Below are 21,155 nucleotides of genomic sequence, written 5' to 3'. Positions count from 1 at the left end.
AGCACCATCTCCAATCTCCATATGACAGCCTCATAGACCCACAGCTCCCTGCGGCTTTGAGAAAGGATTCAGGCATAAATGCCTATAGGAGCTGGGTGGCTGGATGCAAGGGGAAAAGCCCAGCACCGGTGAGGGGACACAGGCCAACGGGCACTTTGGCTCAGAGCTGAGCTTCGAGGTGGGGCAGTTGGTGGGAGATTGGAGAGTGTGCACTCGGTCTAAAGAGGGCAATGGTTACCCAGCTTTGGGAGAGTGCAGCTGGGTTGCTAGATCTTGCAAATTTTTCAGAAGTTCCATTAGTTAATTATGCAAAATCTTTTGATTTCCAAATGTTGGCAACTAAGTCAAACTTTATTATTATTTTTTAAATGCATGGGCTAAACAAAGGCTGGCAGTGGCCTGTATCCAGCAGCTGCTGGCCTCCGGCCCCCAGCATCATCCAAGCTTCTCTTTGGAATCCAAAGCCCTTCAGGATCCAGCCTCCCATGCCTCAGCATCTCGGGCCACACTCCGCTTTGAGGTTCTCAGTTGGGTTTAGTTAGACACACTAAACCCTCCACCTAGAGTTCTTTGCCCACATTACCTGGCAGGCTTCTGTGGCTTTTGTTATTGTTCGAGTATCACTTCCTCCTCCAGGAAGCCCCCGGCTCTAAGATGGTGACTCCTCCATGCTCTCAGCGCCCAGTGATCATCCCATGTGCTTTCTATGGTGCTGCCCCTGGGGACGCTGGCACCAGGTGTGTCTCATGCTGGGTCTTCAGCACTAGCCTGCGTTGGTCACACTAGGCTGCTGCCCTCGTGGGGGCCAAACCGGACCCGCCCAGGCAGTGTCCCTGAACCAGCTCTGTCTTCAAGTTTCAGTACTGACAGCACTGTGGGCCTACACAGTCCCAGTTCTCCCACGAATCTGCCAGGTGTCCTCGGAGCCGCTTTCTTTTCCAGGACCTCAGCCCCCTCTTCTGACAGTTGGGAGAACTAAACGCACATTGAAGGGCACATGGCTGGCTGCTCCAACAATGGCATTGAGGGCTGTGGAAGGGCTTTTGAAGCGCCTCCAAATTATCCTGGAGGGACAGGCGCGGCAGGGGTTCTCTTCCACCTTACCCAAGGGCAAGGAGCATGTCCGGCTCGTGTGTCCCCAATGTCCAGTGAAGGACCCGGCCGACAGGGGCCTCGGGAAACGGTGGCCAAGCAAACAACTGCCACAACATCTCGAAGGGGAGGAGTCTGGGTACGCTGTCGGTTTCTGAGAACAAAACTTACCTGTCTTGTTCATCTCCCTCTGCTCAAGGTGCACACTACAGCTTGGGTATGATAAGTCCTCAGCAATTCCCAGCTGAACGAGGCAAAGCAGAAAGCGTGAGCACAAGGCGAGGGTGTTTGGGGAATCAAAAACCCTGGGAGACTAAATTTCTCAACTTTCCGTTTGTCAGCGCTTAATCCCCTCCCTGGGATGCAAAAAAGGACTGCAGCAGCCCTGTTGGTAAGATTTATTATTCTCCGCTCTGTACAAGCCGCGTCTGCCCCCCGCCCCCACCCCCACAATCCAAAAGAGAATCCAGTCCCCTTGTGCCCTCCAGGCTCCGCTCATACTCCACCTTCCAGCCAGATCCCAAAGGATTGGGGAGGGGCAGCTCAGACCTACATCCTCCACCAAAGCTTATTGGGGGACAGAATGAGGAAGGTTACAAAACGGGGTTGGGCGGAGAATCAAGTTCAGTGGCTGGCAGGGTGAGAGGAGGGCCAGACAGGTCCAGGATGGGAGCGATCCAGTCTTGAGTCTGTAGGGCATGGGCCATAAGGGAGGCTAGTCTGTCTGAAGTCCTGAAGGATGGCCGGGGCAACAGCGAGGAGGGGTAAGAATCTGATCAGCAGCTGGGGAGGGGTGAGTGTGGGAGGGGACATCTGATTGGAGCCGCGAACGGAACCCCTCCCTCCTGGTCAGGCGTCTTTTCCCGCCAAGGTGCCCGCCCCTGCCCCAGGACCCGCCAGGCCCTCAGCTTTGTGGGCCAGCCGGTGTTTCTTGAGGCCATAGGTGTTGGCGAAGCCCTCGCCACAGGAGGAGCAGCGGAAGGGCCGGCCGCCCTGGTGGGCCGCCAGGTGCTTACGGAAGTAGCCAGGGTCCTTGAAGGCCTTGAGGCAGGCCGGGCAGCGGAGCTCGGGCCGCGGCGGCTCGTGGGCGCGCTGGTGGCGCAGCACCGAGCTCAGGTAGAAGAAGCCCTTCCCGCAGTGCTCGCAGCGGTAGGCGCGCTCCCCCAGGTGCAGCCGCTGGTGCTCCAGCAGGTTGGAGCGGTAGCGGAAGGTCTTGCCGCAGGCGCCGCAGCGCTGGGGCCGGGCCACGGCGTGCAGCCGCCGATGCTCCGCCAGGCTGGAGGACTGCGCGAAGCGCTTGGCGCAGACGCCACACTTGAAGGCGCGCTCGCCAGTGTGCACCACGCGATGCTGCCGCAGGTACCAGGAGCGCAGGAAGCCTCGGCCGCACACCCCGCACCGGTAGGGCCGCTGCTCCGTGTGGCAGCGCTGGTGGCGCATCAGCAGGGCCGCCTCCCAGAAGCGCTTGCCGCACACGGGGCAGCGGAAGCCCCGCTTCTGCCGGTGGCTGCGGCGGTGCAGGAGCAGGTCGTAGGCCCCCGCGAAGCTCTGGCCGCAGAGGCCACAGCCTAGGGTCCGCCGCACCAGGTGCACATACTTGTGAGTCACCAGGCCGAGGAAATGCTTGAAGCTCTGGCCACACGTGGCACAGCTGAAGCGCTCAGGGCCTGCACTGGCCCCCCCACTACCCCCAGCCACGGCTGTCCCGCTTGTGTCGTCAGCCCCGGACACCCCGGCCAGCGCAGCCACAGCCGCCCCGACCTCTCCCGCCAGGCCGTTGTCCAGCACACTGGCCGCGTCGGCGCTGCCGGAACCATCCTGGGGCTGGGGGCCACCGGGTGCTGGCGGGAGCAGGCGCTCGGGGGCAGCCTGGTGGACCAGCTTGTGCCACATGAGATTCTCAATGAAGCCGAAAGTCTTGCCGCACGCATCACAGCCATAGGGCTTCTCTGCCATGTGAGCCTCCTTGTGGCTCATCACGTGGAAGAGGTCGGGGAAGTGCTCCCCACAGTCCGAGCAGGCGTAGCTCAGTGCATCGGCGGCCCCCGCAGAGGTGGCCGAGGCGCCCGGCCCACAGGCCCCTGGCGCGCCCTGGGTGGCCGGGAGGCCGGCAGCCCCGGCCAGGGCGCAGGGCAGCTGGAGCCGGTGCACCTGGCGGTGGCGGGTGAGGCTCTGTGGGTAGCCGAAGACTTTGCCGCAGAGCTCACACTTGTAGGGCCGCTCGCGGGTGTGCACCACGTGGTGCTTGCTCAGGTGGAAGGACTCCCGGAAGCGCTTCCCGCACACGGGGCACTGGTGGGGCTTCTCGCCCGTGTGGATGCGCTCGTGGCGCTTCAGAGTCTCGCGCCGCCCGAAGCCCCGCCCGCAGATGCCGCAGCAGAAGGTCTTTCCAGGCACGCTGGCGCCTGAGCCCCCGGCCCCGCTGGTCCCAGCCCCGCCCAGCAGCAGCGGGTGCGCCCCCAGCAGCGGAACGGGTACGGCGCCGTAGACCACCGCCGCCGCGGCCGCCGCGGCCTTCTCGCTGTCCGTGGCCGGAGGGTCGGGGGGCAGGAGGTAGGGGCCCGCAGGGAAGGCCGGCGGGGGCTGCGGGACCGAGGCCGCGGCGTCCTTGGGCGCGTCGGGGCCGGCGGGCGGGGCGTGCGCCGCCTTGTGCCGGAGCAGGCTCTGGGGCGCAGAGTAGGACTTGCCGCACAGGTCGCAGGGGTACACGGGCCGAGGCCCCGCGGCGCCCGCGCCCGCATGCGCCGCCTGGTGCTTGAGCAGGTAGGCGGCGTCGCGGAAGGCCTTCCCGCAGACGCCGCACGGCAGGCGCAGGAGGTCCGCCGAGTGCGTCTTCACGTGCCGCTTGAGGCTCTCCCTGCGGTTGAAGCTCTTGCTGCACACGGAGCAGGAGAAGGGCTTCTCGCCGGTGTGGATGATCTGGTGCTGGTGCAGGTGGCTGGGCTTCTTGAAGACCTTCCAGCAGAGCGGGCAGGCAAACGGGCCCTCGCCGCCCCCCGCCGCGGGAGGGGGCACGCCCACCCCGGCAGGGGCACCGGTCCCTTCTGCGGTGGTGGCAGCCCCGGTCGCAGCTCCGGCGGCGGCAGTGGCGGCTGCGGGCGGCGCGGGCGGGCCGGAGGACACCGGGGTGGGGGCGGCGGTGGGGGGCGCGCCGGCCACGGGCGCGGGCAGGCCCAGCGGCGGGAGCGGCGCGCCCGGCTGCGGCGGGCCCCCGGTGGCGGGCGGCACGTCCTTGTGGCAGCGGCGGTGGCGGATGAGGCTGGAGACGTGGTTGTAGGTGCGGCCGCAGACGCCGCACTCGTACGGCCGCTCCCCCGAGTGCACCAGCATGTGCTGGACCAGGTGCGAGGACTGCTTGAAGGACTTCTGGCACACGCCGCACGGGAAGCGCCGCTCCATCAGGTACTTGAGCCTGCGGAAGTAGCCCTTGTCGTCCTTGCTCGGGTCGCAGGCCGCCCCCGTGGCAGGTCCCGGCGGGGTCTGGGAGGGGGCGGGAAGAGGCCCCGGCGTGCCAGTGGGGGTCGCCAGCCCTGGCGTCACCCCCGGCCCGGAGGCGGGCCCTCCGCGTTTCAGGTTCCCAAAAAGGTGCTGGTGTCCAGAGAGGTCGACGATGCCCCACTGCGGAGCGGGGAAGGCAGCATCAAATAGGGGGGGCGGGGGGGGCCCGAAGGCAGGTGGCAGGGGCGGGTCGGGCTTCTTGGCCTGGGAGGAAGAGGAGGAAGACGACGAGGACGAGGACGAGGACGACGACGAAGACGGCGCCTCCGCCTTGGGTTTGAAGGTGGACTGGGGCGGGTAGTCGTACTGGGGCGGAGGGGGCTGGGGCGGGGGCTGGGGCGGCGGCCCCGGCGCGCAGGGCAGCGCGGCCACCGCCTTCGCGTGCTCCCCGTAGAGCTCCATGGGCTCAAAGCGCTGGTGGTTGAGGAACTCCAGAAAGTCGAAGGGGTAGCTCTGGAAGTGAACCCCGTCCTCGCCCCCGATGCCGCCGCCCCCACCGCCCCCCGCGGCGCTGCCTGCTGCGTTTGCCTCCATCGTGGGCGGGGTGGGCGACGGGAGACCCTGCGGAGAAGAGGATGGGGCTGAGCAAACAGGTGCGGGCGCCCGCCGCGTCCGCTGGAGGACGTGGCCAAGCGCCGGCTGCACCCCATCTTCCAGCCTTGCCCCTCTCCTGCCCTGTCCCTACACCCCAACAGGGTGGGCTCCTCTGCAGCTGCGGCAGCCGCCTCCTTTCTGTTTCCTCTTTGCTCCTCCTCTCCCATCTCTTCCATTTTCCCCTTGTTTCTTAGGTCTTCACACATTCTTTCTACCCGTCCCTGGCCCCATCCCCAGGGCTCCCTGCAGACCCTCAGCTCCCCACCCCCAATTTCATTCTCCCGGCATCCCTGGCCTCTGGTCACAGACCCCTGGCAAACTCTCCAGCCTCAGCACTGTGCCCTATCCTCCTCTCCAAAACACACACATGAACCCTGCCCTCAATCCCCTCAAGTTTTGATTCTATAAAATGATAATAAAAGAGGGAGGACTCTGGAGCCAGAATGCGAGGCCCACTCTGAGCCCCACCACACCGCAGCTGGGTAACCACAGGCAAGTGTCCGAACCCCTCTGTGCCTGGCTTTCCTCATCTACAAATGAGAGGTGACAAAGCACATCCCTCCGTCCCAAGGCTGATGGGGGTATCCAACCAGCACACCCAGGCATGGCCTTCGGGCGGAGGCTCCGGGCACCACGCGGGCCCTGGGAAAGTGGAAGGCATTCTACAGAGACCACTCTCGCTGCCGCTAGTGGTGACAGAAAGTCCCAACAAACCAAGACAACGGGAATGAAATCAGAGTTGGGGGCCTGTTCTTTTACTACAGGGTGGGCCGTAGAATGTGTTTGCCTGGAGGAAACAAGTTACGGCAGGAGGACAAGCAGTGAGAGGGAAGGGAGCCTGACACAGCGGAAAATACACGCGCCCTGCACCTGGGCAGACCCGCGTTCAAGGCCCACTCCTTCCCCATCCACACTTTCTCCACTTCCAAAAGGGGCGGCAACCCCTGAGGCTGCCAGGGACTCAAGGGAGCTCACCTAGGACATAAGGAAACACTTAGCTTTCAGTCCCCAGAACTATCTGTACCTTCAGGCCATCACACACCTGGGAGGAGCGCAGTTCCCGTCCTCACCCCCCTCAGGGGCGGGGAGTGTCCCTGCCTCCCCTGCCATGGCAGCCACTCTCTGGGCACCTCCTCTACTGTACTATTCATTCCAGACAGCAGCTGTCCTGTCTGCATCCCCTACTCACACCTGAACCTCAGCTCCTTCGATTAATTTTGAACCTGAGCCACGCAGGGGCTGGGGAACGCCTCCACCAAGTCGGTGCAGACCCAGTGGAGAGAAGCACCCCCAGTGTGGCATGCTTCGTGGCCATAATCCCTGGCCCCTGAGGGCCTGGCTCTGTGCCCAGCCCACAGAAGGGGTCCGTGGCGACTACCACGGCCAGGGCCCATCAGCTCCCATCCATCCAGCTGGCTCTCTCCCCCCACAGGTGAAAGGTGAGTGTCTCCTCCACTCCCCTCGCCAAGAGGCCGATATTTTTAGCATCTAGCTCTGGGTGTCCTTGGACGAGACTCAACAGCCCATGCCCTTCACACCCCCTCTAGTTCATCTGATCTCCAGAAGGAACAAAGGCAAAGGCTGGAATGGTAGTGGAGGCCTGTGGGTGACACCTAAATCCGGGAGACCAGGCTAGACGGTCCGGGTGGGCACAGAGCAGCACGCGGTAGAATGGAGGGGGTGGGGAGCCAAGTGTCTTAGGAAAGAAGCCACCGCCTCAGCTCACCTCCCCTGGAGTACATATTATTAAGAGCCAATGTTGCCTGGGCATTTCCTATAGGTCCAATGTGTTCCAAGCCCACTACACATGCTAACTCAATCCCCACAAACCTGTGAGACTATGACATAGGAACTACTGTTATCCCCATTCGATAATGGGGATATTACACAAAAACACAGACAAGTCTGTGTTTTTGTGTAATATCCCCAAAGCACAGACAAGTCAAGTGACTTGCCCAAGGTCACAGAGCAAGCCTGAGGCTCGACCCACCCCCTCCCCCCACAGGATTGTTTTTCCAGGTTGCTAAGGTGGACAAAGGTGGGGTGCAGCTGTGGGGGCAGGAGCCATATTTGGGGGTGTTCTCTAGGTTATGAGAGGTTATGCCAGGGGCTGGGAGGGAGGGGAAGGGGGTCACCATCTCGAACAGATGGAGCAGTGATGTGATGAGACTGTTCCCCAGATCTCAAGGTTCCGACCTGTGCCTGTCTGCTTTGGGCCTCTGCTCAGATGCCGCGCCCTCCCTGTCGTCCCTAACGCTGCACCTTGCAGCACTTTCCAGCACTGTCCCCGCCGTGACCTGCTGAGTATACTTCCTTCACCTCGTGTTTACCGAAGAGGATGGGGATTTGGCCCGTCTTGTTCGCCGCTGTGGCCCCCCAGCACCGAGCACAGCACCCAGCATGGCGTGGTTGCTTGGTAAGTATTTGCCGATATGTGGGAACTAAACGCACCCTCTGAAGTCACCAGTGGTTCCACAGAGAAATCTCAGGGAACCCCAGGGGAGTAAAAATGGAAACACAACCTACCAAAACTCCGTGAAGATGCAGCTAAAGCAGAGCTCAGAGGTAAACTGCTAGTATCTATCCGTAAACGCCTGTTGAGTAAGCGAAGGGAGGAGACTGATCTGCCTAGAACTCCCGGAGGAAGGGAGGGGGGCAGTTAGCAGAGATGGAGGTGACATGGTGGGGGGGGTCCCCAGAAGAGGGAATTTGAAGGGCAGGGATGTTCTAATCCGACCCAAGGGCCAGTGGAAAAATGCCCAAGAGTGGCGGCTGTGGGGAACAGGGAGTAGTACTGGGGGGCAGACCCACTCAGGCTCACCGTATTTCCACTGGGCAACAGGAGGCGTTTCCTCTCCAAGCCCTCAATTAGTGTCTAAGGAGCAGAGAGTCACGGGAGGGTTTTGTGTGGAGAGCGGCATGACTGGGGGTCGGGGGGAGCCCCCACAGCCCCAGTCAGAACGGCCATGTTTACTGTTCAACTGGTCTGAGCTGTAGCCTCACCCTGAGCCTCACAGTGGTCCCGCACTGCTGCTGCGGCCACTTTCTAAGTGGGGAAACTGGCAGGGGGATGCAGAGGGTCATTCCCCCAAGGTCATGCAACCAGTAAAGGGGAGAGCACATATTGGATTCCAGGTCTCTCTGATACCAGGACCTGTGGGCCATTCTGTTGCACCAGAGTTGACTTGTGGTGAAAAGTCTAGCCTGTTAATAACAGTAACAGTGACACAGAATGACAAGGAACGTGAAGTGCTTTCCGTGGGCCAAGCTGTTCTAAACCCTTTACGTGTGTTGACTCAGTGAGTCTTCCTGATAACTCAAGAGCATGGTTACCGTTATTAACTCTGTTTCACAGAAGAAGAGACAGGGCTACAGAGGTCAATGAATCCCTTGAGGTCACCCCAGTAACAGGCTGTAGAAGAGCCAGGAACTGAAGGAATGGGGTTTGAGAGTGTTGCCCACGACAGCATGCCGTCCTTCACTATTCGCTCTCCGAAACAAGGGAAGGCCCCCACTCCACCTTATACTAGAAATAGACTCCACCCCACTGCCGTGCCACCTGGCCCCAGAACTAGCCACCAGCATTCACTGAACACCAACAGGCACTGTTACTAGGTGCTTTATGGCTCTTGTCTGAGACTTCGTAACAGGTTCATAAGCACTGCTATTACTCATTTAATAGACAGGAGGACTAAAGCCAAACCTGTCCCTCCCCTGCTCAGACCCTGCAGTGACACCCATCTCATTCAAAGTCAAAGTCTTTATGATGACCTGCATAGACTCCACGGCCACCTGGCTGCTCCTCCAATGTGCCAACATTCCTGCCCCAGGGCCCTTGCACAGGCTGTTGCTTCCGCCTGGAATACTCTGATTGTTATTTATACACCTCTCTCTCTCCCCCTCACCTCCTCCACGTCTCTGTTCAAATGCTGTCTCCTTGGTGAGGCTCTCCATGACCACTGTAACCTGTCATTCAGACCAACATTCCTGCTCTTCCCAGCCTGCTGCATTTCTGTCTTTCCCTGTCAGCATCACCTAATAAACCAGATATTCTGCTTTTCTTGTTGTCGGCCTCCCCCTGGAGAAGGTGGGCTCCCAGGACCGAGAACAATGTCAGTCTCTGAAAATATATGTGAACTAAGTGAATGAATGGGGCTCGTAAAAGAGGACGTGATTTGTCCAGATATGTGAGCACTGGAGGAACGCAGGACTCACCCCCCCAACCACTTCACTCTTGGGGGGAGCTGGAAAGAGCAGCCCCCACTTGGCCGCAGTTGTCCAGGAGGAACAGGGTTCACACACAGCTGTAACTTTTTGGTGTGTGGCATTTTGAAGCAACAGGATGACCATGGGAATCTTTTGAAGGAGGCCTTCTTCCCTCTCCCCTGCAACTATACCTTGTCTGCTACATTTTCTTCACACAGGTATTTTGTTTTTTAATTGTCCCATGAACTAGCATAGGCACTCCACGAGGGCAGGAATTTTTGTCTATTTTGTTCTCTACTGCGTCCCTAGCCATTCTGTTGCACCGGAGTGTAAGAGGTCCTCATCAAACACTTGTGGAACAAATGAATGAATGAACAAATGAAGACCAGTTTGGGCTTGGTAGAGATGACAAAGGCCAGATAATTGATCACAACGCCCTTACCCCCAAGACCAGGTGAAATCAAACCCTCTCTCTCCTCGTCCTTCTCTTCAGTTTCTCTGCTCCAACCTCACCGGCCTCACCTGGTGCTCTTCCACTCACCATGATCCCAGCCACCTCAGGGCCTTTGCACTTGCTATTCTGGCTACCTGAAACAGTCCACCCAGATCTTTACATGGCTAAGTCACCTCTGCTAATTCAGGTTTCACCTCTGAAGCAGCCCATTGGGCTCTGGGAGAACCCAGAAAACAGCATTTCTCTGATTCACTCGTTCTTGAACCCTCTCCTCAAACTGTAAACCCACAAAATGAATGACTGTATCTCTCTCCTTCACCTGTGTATGCCCTGTACCTGCAACTCTGAATTCATGTATGAATCAATCAGTCAATCAATGCCTAGGTAGAACAGGTCAGGCCATAGGGAGGCTGGGGGTCTCCTCTAGGTGTCCAGGAAGATGAAATGGAGCTGGGCAAGAAGTGGCAGGCGGAGAGTCGCTAGGGCCAGCGAAAGAGGTGCAGCCTCAGTGTGGGGCACTGTTCTGTGAGATCAAGGGCTGAAGACAGGGCTGCCCCAGGTGGGGGAGGGGAGGGAGGCGGGGCACAAGCATTTCATCGGAGCCTGGGGCCCAACCCGCAGCGATTTCTACCTGAAGGGGGAGAGGATGTGGGTGTGAGAGCAAAACTCTAGAGGGAGCTGTTCTTTGGGGGGCGGGGGGCGCGGGGCGATGGCAAGGGGTATTCTCAAGACCTAGGGCGGGTGGCGGGGGGCTACACAAGGACAAAAAGGCATTCTGGGCTGCAGACCAGAACAGAAAGTATTTTTACACGAGGAGGGGGCGGGCGGGGGGCGCAGGACGCGGGGGCTGTGGTGTGTGCACAGAGATCGGGCAGTCCCGCAGCACAGCACTAGCGCAACCCTCTGGAGGCAGCCGGTGGGGGCTATTAACGGAGGGTGGGAGGGCAGTGCTGGGGCGTTCGGGGGGCTGTCCTGCAGGAAGCAACGACGGGGGGTTATGCACAGGCGAGCCTCTGAGAAAGCATTAGTGGGGGCCCTGGCAGCAGTTTCGGGGCTCGCCGCAAACGAGGGCGCTGTGGCAGCCGTCCTGCGTGGGGGCGTTAATGGGGCAGATGTCTGGAGAGGTCTCACGGGCGACCAGTGACTGGGGACCCCTGGCGAGGGCCCGGCGGGAGAGGCACGGACGGGGACGTTCTGCGGACCAGAGCCGGCCAGGGCGGGACCCCCCGCCCCCGTTGCCCCCGGGCCCCCGGGCCACGCGCCCCGTCACTCACCGGCGCAGGGGTCTCCGCCGGGAGGAGGCCGAGGAGGCGGAGGAGGCGCCGCCGCTCCGGGGAGACCCGAGGGCCCGACCGGAAGTGCCGCCCCCTCCCCCTCCCCGGCAGCCCCGCGCCGCCCGCCTGCCCGCCCGCCCGGAAGCGGAAGTCGCGCCAGTCTCCGAGGCGCCGGCGTGGAGGAGCGGAAAGAGGGGGCGGTGGCGGCGACCGGGACGGGGAACTGCGCCTGCGCACTGGCTCGGGGACGCGGACGGGGATAGCCTAGGCCGCTTCCGGTAGCCGAGCTTAGCAACGTGCGCGTGCGCCCTGAGTGTCTGCCTCCTAGGGCACCGCCCACACGCTCCGGTCGTCCGGTGAGGACACGCCCCTCGGCATGCGCCGAGCCACGCCCATTTTCTGGCTTAATTACTTAAGCCCCACCCACTGCCTCAAAATTCCAACCTCCTCGCCCCCGCGCCCATTGCTTCTCCTGCTCTTCCCGACCTCCGGGTCCCCAAGGGCTCCACCTCTCCCTCCTCAGCCTCAGCTCTTTCTTCTAAACCAGCCTTTCGGAGGTCTTTAGGCTGCACCAAGCCCCCCGCGTCAGCCCCGCCCCTTCCCCCTAAGCCCCTCAGTCTCCGGGGTTTCCCTTCCTTACTCCCTTCTTAGGTACGCCCTTTCGCTCCCCTAGGCCTGAGTAAGTCATGACCATCTCTCAGCTCCCGCCTCTCCTAACACCTTGCTCTCCTGAAGTTTCCCCTTGAAACCTCTCCTCTCCTCCTAATAAACCCGACTCATTCCTTCTAAATCGCTCGCACCTGCCGCCTGCCAACCCCTAAAGCAATCCGAGCCCCACCCTAGTTCTCCGCACCTTCCCCTAAGCTCCGCCTACAACCCTCACATACTGCCTTCCCCTCGGTCCCAACCCTGCCTCCTGCTCCCTTAGTCCCGCCCCCTCCTGGCCCCGCCTCTAGCCTACCAAAGTCGTAGGGTCTGCCCACAGCCCTCAACTCCGTATTTCCTTACAGTGTCAGGACAAAGAGATGGGGCACGGTAGTGGGTGCAGGATTTCCAAGAATCTGGCTGGAATGGGGGATGAGGACCTAAAGTCACGTTTGCACAGAGGGGCAGTGTTTTACTCAGAGCCGATATTTACAGGGAGTCCTTTGAGGTCAGCTGGAGACGAGAGAAGGGACAAAGACTTCCTCCAAGACTGCCCTCAGCGCCAAGCGTTGTAACAAGGCACATGACATGGTTTCTCCCAAATTCCATGCACTCCCCGCAGGGTGGCATAGGGAAGGGAAGGCAACGGAAGGAAGGGCCAGCCCTGGTACCGACACTGATTACACACAGAAGCCAGTAGGCAGAGATTTATTTCCAAGGTCCCTGCCCCCAGGGGCCTGTCAGTCCCAGGGAGGGTGGCAGAAGGCAGCAGGACCCAGGAGTTTAGGTCCTCACCCTCGACCCCCTCCCACAACAGGAAGACCACCAGGTTTGAGGGTGTCCCAGCTTTCCTGCCCAGGCTCAGCACCAGCCGAGACCCCAGCTCTACATGTGACCTCGGCAGCGGTGGCCCAGGGTGTGGGTCAAGCCAGCTCTTTCCCCTCCGGCTCCTCCACCTCCTCCTCGGCCCCCGCCGTAGCTGGAATGCCCTCGTCGTCCCACGGCGGTTCGGGCCCTGTGTCCGGGGAACACAGGGGCACCCCCATGGCTTCAGGGTGCTTGCGTTTGGCATGGCGCCGGAGCGTGTTGGCCTCCGTGAAGCGCAGCCGGCAGACAGGGCACTGGTAAGGGCGTTCCCCAGAGTGGACACGGTGGTGGTGGGCCAGCTCGCCTGCCTCGCGGAAGCGGCGAGGGCAGAGAGGGCAGCGGAAGGGCCGGAGGCCGGCATGGATGTTGTAGTGCCGCCGCAGGTGGCTGGACCGCTTGAAGGTCTTGCCGCAATCCTTGCACTCATGGGGCTTCAGCTCTGAGTGCGAGATGCTGTGGCGCTCCAGGTCGGAGAGGTAAGGGAAGGCCCGCAGGCACACAGGGCAGAAGTGCGGGGCCTTCTTAGGGCCAGAGCCCCCAGGCAAACCTGCCGCTGACCCCTCAGAGACCGTATAGGGCACACCCTGATCATCGATCAACAGGAGGTCGCTGCCACTGCCGCCGCCCACAGGGGCTGTCACCCCCTGTGCCAGTGGGGGCTCCTGCCCTGACTTGGTGGGGCGGCCCCGCTTGCGAGGGAGGGTGGCCTTGAGTGTCCGATTCGAGGAGGTGGCCCCCCCGGGACGCCGGCCTCGGCGTCCCCGGGGAACAGGAGGAGGTAAAGCCAGAGGTTTCTCTTCCTCCCCCGGCAAAGGCGAAGGCAACGGGTCTGGGCTGGGGGTGTCCATTGAGCAGTGGGGGGCTTGGGTCTGGGCACTGGAGCCGGGCTAAGAGGAGAGAGGGGGCAGCCGTCAGTGCAGGGAGGGTCTGGAGCATCCCTTGTCCCCCAACACCTCGCCCATCCCTTGGTCTGTGTCTCCTCACCTGGGCATGGTGGACATTCACCTGGACAATTAGAGCCACACTGGTGGGTAAAAGAGCAAGGCAATTCTATACCCGTTGGTACAGAGGTCACACAGGTGTGCCCTAAGCCTCCCTAACTCTTGTCCTAGAAGTTCAGGGTCAACTTGAGCCAAAAGAAAAAAAAATCTTCATGGGAGAATAGAATAGAGTCCAACTAAGGGTAGGGGCCAGTATTTCGATCCTCAAAGCAAAGAGCCCACTACACGTGAGCCATGGAGGCCCAGAGATGTTTTGTGCCGCTTCTGATTGGCAGAGTGAGAGGAGTGGGAGTTCAGGACTAGAAGAAGAAAGGGACTGGTCGCAGCTGAAGTTTGGCTCCGAGTCATGGATGAAGAAATGTGCCAGCACTGTTAAGTGTGGGCTCCCAAGTCAGAGTTCTGAGTTCAGTGCCGAGGTCTGCCGCTCAGTCTCTGTGTGCTCTGGGGCAAAGTGCTCATCTCTCTGAGCCTCAGTTAAGCCTTTTGCAAAACAGGACGAATGCTTGCACCTATTCACACAGACATGTCATGAGGATAACACACAGAGTGCTCAGTGAACACCAGTGCCTCGAGATATCCTGGTGAGTGGCTAAGCTTCACACCAACCCTCTGAATAATGGTACATCACCCCCACTTTGCAACTGGGGAAACGGAGGCACAGGAAAGCCAAGTCAGTTGTCCAAGCCCTCTCTGCCAGGAAGCAGCAGGACCAAGACCCAAACCAGATCTCAAGGACCCCAACGGTCCAGGGAGTGAAAAGACATGGACCCAAGGAGACAAGGGGACCTCATGGAGTCCCTTACACCTGGGGCAGACTCCAGCTCTGCCGCTAATGAACAAGTGACTTTGCTTCTCTGGGCCAGTTTCCACCTGGGTCAAACAGATACAGCAGTGTTGTTGGTTAGTAATAGTAAGCACTCAATAAACTACCGTCATCGCCACCACCACCACCACCAGACCCACCACCTCCGTCATGTCATTGGAGCCTGGGACCACGAGACCCAGCTAGGGTATCCTGAAGGGGAGCGGTAGGAAGGCAGACGCGCCGCTAACAGCCGGGGCTGCAGGTGCCAGCGCACCCCCTTGGACCGGGCACACAGACTGAAGGCCAGAGAGGGGCCCCACTTTTCCACGATCACGAGGTTCGCTCCGCTGGGAGGGCCTGGACTAGAACCCGGGTCTCTGGAACAGTGCCCTCGCCCCTTGCCCCTCCGCTACCCCTGTGCAGGCGCGCGCCCGCCGGCCCGAGCGCGCGGGGCGGGCCCTGCGGGGGCGGCGGCCAATGAGCGGCGCGCGGGCCGCAGGACGGCGAGGGCCGCCAGGAAGGGGGTCTGCGCGCGCGCGCCCGGGCCGACTCCGCGGGGCGCGAGGTCGGCGCGCGCGCTGCGGCGGGCGCGGAAGCAGGTGTGGGGGCGCGCTCCAGGAGCGCGCGGCCCCGGGCCTCCCCTCCCTTTGCTCCCCTCTCCCCGCCCGGACCCCCGCCTCTCGGGTACCTCATTTGCATGTCGCCTGGGCTCGCGAGTGTGCGCGCGCGGGGGCGACAGGGCCGGCGCGTGGGAAGGGGGCGGGGGCCAGGGGGCCCTGCCCCTCGGCGGCGCGCGCGGGGACGGCCCCGCCCCCTCCCTCCCCCCCCCCTCTCCGTCGGGCCCGCGCCCGCGGGAGACAAAGAGGACGCGCTGGGTCCTAAGGACCGGTCATGTACTCGCAGAGAACACGCGCCTGCGCGCCCGTCGCCCTCACTGGCCCCGAGCTGGAAATAACCCCACCAACACATTCCCAACCACGCAGAAATGTCTTTCCTCCCACACAGCACCCAGCAGGGTGACCCAATCAAAGACAGGTACCGCAAGGATGAGGAGCGGGAAAATGGCTGCTTGTTCCCGTAATTAACATGGCGCCTGATAGGCTTCAAAGCCCCCCGGAGGGAGGACAAGATGGAACCTGCCCTTTCCTCCGAGCTCTACCACAGTGGCCGAACTTCGATTTTCCTTTTATCCTGACGCAACTCTACCAGGAAGATTCGGAGGCTGCGAAAAGGGAATCAAGTCTGCCGTGATTTACGTTAACACCCGTCAGGGCAGGCACGGAAGGGGAAGAGGCCGAGCGGGGAGCTTGTTGCCCTTAGTCTGTATGGCGCCGGGCGTCACCCTAGGCCCCGCCCCCACCCTGCCCTCACCCAACATGGCGCCATCCTAGCTTCTCCAACCTCCAGTGCTAGGGGTTGGGACGGGAAACGGGGAAGGGCGGGCGGTGGGGGTGGGGGGAAGCCAAGGGGGCGGGAGAAAGGAGGAGTGTGGGGGAGAAGGGAGCCGAGGCGGAAGTCGAGGGGCCCCCGGGTGGAAGTGACGCTGCCCCCGCTGCCCAAAATGTCGGCGCCCAGAGGGAGGTGTAAGTAATTAAAGAGAAAAGCCGACTGACTTTCCCGGCCTCCTGGGGCCGCCCCAGGGCTCTAGAACCCCGGCTGCGAACGAGCGAGGTGGACTCGCCCGGCTGCGGGTCCCGCCTGACCTGCTCCCGCCCCGGGTGCCCCAGGCCGCACCTTTTAGGGACAGGGGGGAGGGGCACAAAAGGCCGGTACTCGGGGCCTCAGTCCCAGAGCCGACTTGGGGGGGGGGCGGGAAGCCCTGCAGGCGACTTGGTGGGAAGGAGGCGGGGCTTCGTGGTGGCAGGGGCGGAGCAATAGCAGGGAGGAGCTTCCTAGTGGGCGTGGCTTAGAATGGAAATGGGCTGGGCTTGAAGGATGGAAGAGACCTACTTGGAGCTGAGTGGGGAAATGGGGCTCTAGGCGAAGGTGGGCGCAGCTTAGGGTAGAAGGGGAGTAGCTGGTCTAAGAGTAGGCACGGTGAGGTGATGGGATTGAGGTGTGCAGTTTGGCGAGTCTTAGTGGAAATAATAAGCCTTCATAATGTAAGTGCGGTGACTTAGGGGGGGAGGGGCTCCCAGGGGAAGGCTGAGAACAAGGGGTTGAGGGGAGGGTCTTGCAAAGGACGGGGCTTCCTTCCAGGCTAGGTTTCAAGGAAAAACGAGTGAGTGGCGTTTTGGAGGCAGACCTTAGCGGAGAAGAAAGAGATGGTGGGACGTAGGAAGCTCAGATAGCGGTTAGTAGTAATCAGAGCAGCTTGCCTGTAGAGCCCTTGCTGTGTGCCCTGCCTGAGTGAGCGCGCGGTGTGCACTGCCCCAGTTTTGCTTAGTCCTCACCTCCGCTCCCTGAGGTAGGTACTCCCGTTCTCCCGCACTTGCACATGGACAGAGGCAGGAGGTTCCAGGACCGGTTATGGTCGCCCTGAAAGGTTGACTCAAGTGCACTTGGCCCCAAATCTCTGTCCTCTCCTTCCCTAGGAATGTGAATCTTTATCTGAAGATGATCTTCCCTCTTGAAGAAGAGTGGGAGGGCCTTTCAGAGGGGAAGGGTCTTGTCGAGGAATACGAGAGGCTTCGGGCACAGTGTGGGGACTTTGGGAGGAGTAGGTGGGGCGAACAGTGGGCGGGGTTTAGAGAGGAGTGGGGAGTCCATCGGAAAAGAAGGGGAGAGGCTTAAAAACGGCCCAGTAGAGTAGAAGCCACCTGGCGCTGATTACGAAGATTGCCAGAGGAGCGGGAGAAGGGTTTGTAGGAGAGTGGGAGGGGCTTACAGGATGGTGGGTGTGGCTTGGAGGGAAGTGGGAAGGGTTTCCAGGGGACAGAGGGTGGGTGTGAGTCCAGGGAGCCTGATGGAGAGGGCTCCTGGGACGCTGACTCCACCTGCCCTCCATGTCTCCTCCCTGCTCCAGAGAGAGCCTCCATTCGCCACTGCCTTCCCACCACGCCATCATGGCTGATACCCCGCTGCCAGTGCCCCCGGTCCCTGCCCCGGCCCCGGCCCCAGCTCCTCCCGCTGCTGCTCCCCGGGTTCCGTTTCACTGCAGTGAGTGTGGCAAGAGCTTCCGCTACCGCTCGGACCTTCGGCGTCACTTCGCCCGGCACACTGCCCTCAAACCCCACGCGTGTCCACGCTGTGGCAAGGGCTTCAAACACAGCTTCAACCTGGCCAACCACCTGCGTTCGCACACCGGCGAGCGGCCCTACCGCTGCTCTGCCTGCCCCAAAGGGTTCCGAGACTCCACCGGCCTGCTGCACCACCAGGTGAGTCCCGCAGGCTGGACCCGGGCTGGCCTCCCCAGGCTGGACACGCGCTTGGAGCCACAGGGCTCCACGCTGGGCAGCAAAGAGCGCTGTGATCTCTGATTTAGCCTCACAGTTCTCCAGGAAGGCACCGCCAGTCTAAAGGACTCATCGCTCAAACTGTCTCTGCGACTCCCAAAGGCCAATGTCTGTAAAGGCACAGTCTTGCACCGTACACGGGCCAGATTTCAAGTGCCCAAGAGCCATAAGTCGCTGGTGGCTGCCACATTGGTCAGTGGCAGATAGAAAACATTCCCATCATTGCAGAAAGTTCTTTTGGACAGTGTTTGCTCTAGAGGTTTGGAGAGCAAACCTTGAAAAGCCACCTCCCACCCTAGGGGATTATAAAAGCTCCTCTCCACCTTTTCCCAACATCCACTGCCAGAGAGGACATCAAAAAGTTTGTCAGCCATAATTCTAATTTCTAGGAATTGGGTCGTTCTTTAGTGATGATTTTACCCTATCGTCCCAAGAACCCTGTGAGGTGGTAGTCTTATTGTGCCCATGTTACAGAGGAGCAAAGCAGAGTCCCAGAGATGATGTTTACTTGTCCACTTGTCACTGAGCGTGAAAGGCAGAGCTGGGATTCGAACCCAGGTTTGTTAGTGCTAAGAGCTCTAGTATTTGGCCACTCTCCCAGGGAGTCCCAATCACCTAGGTGGGCTTCTTGGAAATGAGTAAGTGTTAGTCCAGAAGACCAGGAGGGAGAGAGAGTCTTCCACCTTAAGGAACAGCATGTGCAAACGTCCTGAAGAATGAAAGGAGCGAAAGAATGCCAGCATGACCCAAATTAGAGAAGACAAGTGAGAGGGTCGGAGCCAGATGGGGCTTTGCAGACACGGCAGGAGCTTCCGCCGAGTCCTTCCAGGAATGTAGGGACGGCAGGCTAGACCGTCAGCCCTGATCCCTGATGCTTTGCTCTCCCTCCCGCCCTCCCAGGTCGTCCACACTGGCGAGAAGCCCTACTGCTGCCTCGTCTGTGAGCTCCGCTTCTCCTCGCGCTCCAGCCTGGGCCGCCACCTCAAGCGCCAGCACCGCGGAGTGCTCCCGTCCCCGCTGCAACCTGGCCCAGGCCTGCCGGCCCTGAGCGCGCCCTGCTCCGTCTGCTGCAATGTGGGGCCCTGCTCAGTGTGCGGGGGCGCGGGGGCCGGTGGTGGCGAGGGCCCAGAGGGGGCAGGTGCGGGCCCGGGCAGCTGGGGGCTGGCAGAGGCCGCCGCCGCGGCCGCCGCCGCCTCGCTGCCCCCCTTCGCGTGTGGAGCCTGCGCGCGGCGCTTTGACCATGGCCGCGAGCTGGCGGCCCACTGGGCGGCGCACACCGACGTGAAGCCCTTCAAGTGCCCGCGCTGCGAGCGCGACTTCAACGCCCCCGCGCTGCTGGAGCGGCACAAGCTGACGCACGACCTGCAGGGCCCGGGCGCGCCCCCCGTGCAGGCCTGGGCCCCGGGGGCCAGCGCGGGGCCCGACCCGGCCGGCGACGTCAGTGGTGCGGCGGAGGCGGGCGATGCCCAGGCGGCCTGGGACGGCGGGCTGCTCCTGGGCCGCGCCGGGGGCGGCGTGCCCGAGCTCGCGGGGCTGCTCCCGGAAGGCGGCGGGGAGGCTCCTGCCCCAGCGGCCGCGGCCGAGGCGTCGGAAGACACCCTGTACCAGTGCGACTGCGGGACCTTCTTCGCGTCGGCCGCGGCGCTGGCCAGCCACCTGGAGGCCCACTCGGGCCCCGCCACGTACGGCTGCGGCCACTGCGGGGCCCTGTACGCGGCGCTGGCGGCCCTGGAGGAGCACCGGCGGGCGAGCCACGGCGAGGGCGGCGGAGCAGAGGCGGCGCCCGCGGCCTCGGAGGGGGAGCCCGCGTCCGGCGAGGCCGCGTCCGGCTCCGGCCGGGGCAAGAAGATCTTCGGCTGCTCCGAGTGCGAGAAGCTGTTCCGCTCGCCGCGCGACCTGGAGCGCCACGTGCTGGTGCACACGGGCGAGAAGCCGTTCCCGTGCCTCGAGTGCGGCAAGTTCTTCCGCCACGAGTGCTACCTCAAGCGCCACCGGCTGCTGCACGGCACCGAGAGGCCCTTCCCCTGCCACATCTGCGGCAAGGGCTTCATCACGCTCAGCAACCTCTCGCGGCACCTGAAGCTGCACCGCGGCATGGACTGACGCCGCAGGCCGCCCTGCTGCCCTGCCGCCCCGCCTCGGGGGCCGCACTCGGGGCCCGGGGATCTGCACTCAGGGCCCGGGGCCAGATCCCCGGGCCCCGCCATCAGGGGACCCTGGCTGGAGCTAAGGGGCCACCAGACACTTGCACGGGCCCCTGAGCTGGGGGCAGCAAACAAACCGGGGAGACTCCTCAGCTGCGAGGTCCGGGACCTAGGAAGAGACTCCTGAGCGCCCCGAAATCAAAAGGCCTCCCCGAGTGCTGGGGACGTAGCAATGAGATGTGGGTGTCTGCAAGTACTTCTCATCTTGAGGACCCTAGTGATAAGAGATGGGCATCCTTCCCCCAAGGAAGACTGCCCCTCTCCCCAAGAGCCATCATTCCCAACGACCTTGATCTGGAGAATGTGGGGGAACCATGTCCCTGAATTTCCCTGGATCCCCCCAAATGCTACCCACCAGTCACTGGTGCCCTCCAAAAATGGATAGAGCCGAAATCTGCCTTCCCCCCCACCCACCCCATTTCATTCCTTATGCTGAAAGAGGACCAGGGTAGATGCCCCTGCCCTGAAAACCCCTCCCCCAATTAGGTCTCCCTCCCCCAGGGCAGAATGGATCCACCCTAATGATCTTCCCCATCCCAAACACTAGAATAGGCTGGTTTGAAATCCCTCCTGCCCAGTAGAATGAACTGAATCAGATACACACCCCTGTCCACTGGAATGGGCTGGTCTAGACTGTGGCCTGTACCCCACCCTCCGTAGGCCGATATGGCAGACACTCCTCCCTCCCTCTAGAGTGCCGGCCAGTCCCCATCATTCCCTATCTGAACTCATCCGAGTGGGAAGTGGTGGACTCTGGGGCTTTCCTCCCGCTCTGCTGTAGCACCTGTCTTTCCATCTCTGTTGGTTTGTCTGTCTCTGTGTTCCCTCTCAACCCCAAGGGGAAGGGGGGCTTGGCTAGGGGGTTCCCCCCTGTGAGCCTCGACCTTGCCCCTCATCCCACTCCCTAATGTCTCCAGGGCCCCAATAAACCTTGTCCTGTCAGTCACTGCCGTCTCGTTTTCTGATCCTTGGCTCCAGAGAGGTGGGGGCTTTTCTCCCTGACTTAGGATGAGCTCCCTAAAGAGAAGCAGATCTTTCCTCCCTCCTGACAAATGTTGAGTCCCTTAGATACTGCACGACCATTAAAATCAGAAATGGCTTAAGTTTCATCTCAGTGGAA

General features: G+C 61.6%; 3 protein-coding genes across 4 annotated transcripts; 1 reads left to right on the top strand and 2 right to left on the bottom strand.

Annotated features, from left to right (window-relative positions):
- Positions 1-1,532: 1,532 nt before the first annotated feature.
- Positions 1,533-11,172, bottom strand: LOC111139615 (zinc finger protein 865). The gene is made up of 2 exons (XM_022491941.1): positions 11,119-11,172; positions 1,533-5,151 (listed from the first exon to the last, which is right to left on the bottom strand). The coding sequence occupies exon 2, from the start codon at positions 5,122-5,124 to the stop codon at positions 1,942-1,944; it is 3,183 nt and encodes a 1,060-aa protein (XP_022347649.1). The 5' UTR covers positions 5,125-5,151; positions 11,119-11,172; the 3' UTR covers positions 1,533-1,941.
- Positions 11,173-12,463: 1,291 nt separating this feature from the next.
- On the bottom strand, positions 12,464-15,181 carry LOC111139622 (zinc finger protein 524). Of its 2 annotated transcripts, none has more exons than XM_022491952.1 (2): positions 15,125-15,181; positions 12,464-13,517 (listed from the first exon to the last, which is right to left on the bottom strand). In XM_022491952.1, exon 2 carries the CDS (start codon positions 13,476-13,478, stop codon positions 12,687-12,689), a length of 792 nt encoding a protein of 263 aa, XP_022347660.1. In that variant the 5' UTR covers positions 13,479-13,517; positions 15,125-15,181; the 3' UTR covers positions 12,464-12,686. The 2 variants fall into 2 exon arrangements, with proteins under 2 accessions (XP_022347660.1, XP_022347659.1); XM_022491951.1 differs by lacking the exon at positions 15,125-15,181 and adding an exon at positions 13,615-13,636.
- Positions 15,182-16,207: 1,026 nt separating this feature from the next.
- LOC111139618 (FLT3 interacting zinc finger 1) lies at positions 16,208-20,981 on the top strand. Its single transcript, XM_022491943.1, has 2 exons — positions 16,208-17,753; positions 18,732-20,981. Exons 1-2 carry the CDS (start codon positions 17,382-17,384, stop codon positions 19,932-19,934), a joined length of 1,575 nt encoding a protein of 524 aa, XP_022347651.1. The 5' UTR covers positions 16,208-17,381; the 3' UTR covers positions 19,935-20,981.
- The last annotated feature ends 174 nt before the right edge of the window (positions 20,982-21,155 follow it).

Source organism: Enhydra lutris, unplaced genomic scaffold, assembly GCF_002288905.1.
Source record: "Enhydra lutris kenyoni isolate GAN:26980312 unplaced genomic scaffold, ASM228890v2 scaffoldscaffold111, whole genome shotgun sequence".
Lineage (NCBI taxonomy): Eukaryota > Metazoa > Chordata > Mammalia > Carnivora > Mustelidae > Enhydra > Enhydra lutris.
The sequence above is the reverse complement of the archived record's forward strand: the minus strand, read 5'-3'. Positions and strand labels throughout refer to the sequence as shown.

Coding starts and splice junctions, on each gene's coding strand:
- LOC111139615 (XM_022491941.1), bottom strand. CDS start 5,124: ATGGAGGCAAACGCAGCAGGCAGCGCCGCGGGGGGCGGTGGGGGCGGC.
- LOC111139622 (XM_022491952.1), bottom strand. CDS start 13,478: ATGGACACCCCCAGCCCAGACCCGTTGCCTTCGCCTTTGCCGGGGGAG.
- LOC111139618 (XM_022491943.1), top strand. CDS start 17,382: ATGTCTCCTCCCTGCTCCAGAGAGAGCCTCCATTCGCCACTGCCTTCC. Junction 17,754..18,731: donor CCGGCCTGCTGCACCACCAG/GTGAGTCCCGCA, acceptor CCGCCCTCCCAG/GTCGTCCACACTGGCGAGAA.